This window comes from Oculina patagonica, chromosome 14 (assembly GCF_052425735.1).
Source record: "Oculina patagonica isolate OP01 chromosome 14, crgOcupat, whole genome shotgun sequence".
In the NCBI taxonomy this organism is placed as follows: Eukaryota; Metazoa; Cnidaria; class Anthozoa; order Scleractinia; family Oculinidae; genus Oculina; species Oculina patagonica.
In genome coordinates this window covers 13315124-13316085 of record NC_135771.1, presented here as the reverse complement: position 1 = coordinate 13316085, position 962 = coordinate 13315124, and the positions used below count along the sequence as shown (strand labels likewise).

The 962-nt window shown below is 38.5% G+C and overlaps 1 protein-coding gene across 1 annotated transcript in view; it reads right to left on the bottom strand.

The window, feature by feature from the left end:
• Positions 1-620: 620 nt before the first annotated feature.
• LOC144639378 (protein decapentaplegic-like) overlaps positions 621-962 on the bottom strand; it is a 6357-nt gene continuing 6015 nt past the window's right edge. The window contains exon 4 of the mRNA XM_078498687.1: positions 621-962. This exon is cut by the window's right edge and continues 52 nt beyond it. Within this exon, the coding sequence (XP_078354813.1) occupies positions 829-962 (134 nt within the window). The 3' untranslated portion in view covers positions 621-828.

Below are 962 nucleotides of genomic sequence, written 5' to 3'. Positions count from 1 at the left end.
TCGTAATTATCAAAAAGTTTTGTAACGATCCACTGACGGCCAATTACGGAGTGACAAAAATGAACTCCTTTCATGCGCCCCCTCTTTCCGCCCCCGGAAAAAAACTTTGGTTGTGGCCTTCAAAAAAGAAAAATACTGTTGCATGTATAATAGTAGTCCCCTTCGCAGCCGTTTTTTTGGGATCTCACGCAACGCTTTCCCCAAAGGAACGGCTAATAATAATGTTGGTCCGGTCTGGTGTTGAGCCCTCGACCTCCCACACGGAAGTCTAGATCTGGCGTTCTACCAACTGAGCTAACCGGTCAGCGGTAAAAACGGCTTCAAAAACTCATTAATAATTCATTAGGAAAATACAAAGGAAATTTATGTTTAATGACTGTCTTTATATCTGATAAAGACACGGATAAATTTTATGTCCAATTTTCTTGGCCAAAATAACCCAAAATCTAATTATCAGTGCAAGAATGAAAAGATCTACATTAGAAGTTTTTGATGCGGTTTAATAAACTCGCAGTTCGTGTTTTATCAAGTCTAAAACACTCGGCTGCGCCTCATGTTTTAAACTTGATAAAGCACTCCTGCTCGTCTATTAAACATTACAAAAACGACAAGATCATGAAGATTATGAGATTATGAAGACGACGAAACGTTGTTTCTTGTTTATTTCGCCAGTTTTTATTTTAAAATTACTTACAATCAGCAAGGGACAAAATATATTATCCCTCCATATATTGCGTTTTAGGCATTTCCTTTTAAGGTTTAACTTATTATTACTCTAGCGTTTGGCAAGCATTGAAATCTTGCTCCACTTCACAATGAGTCAGAATTTTATCGGCATCCACATTCCTCAACAGCCATCTCTTTATGGAACTTCACGCTGTAGTCGTTATCATGTTGTTCGATAACACTTATTCCGCGAAGCTTTATTGGGACACAGCATGGTTCACCACTACCTTGGTCCA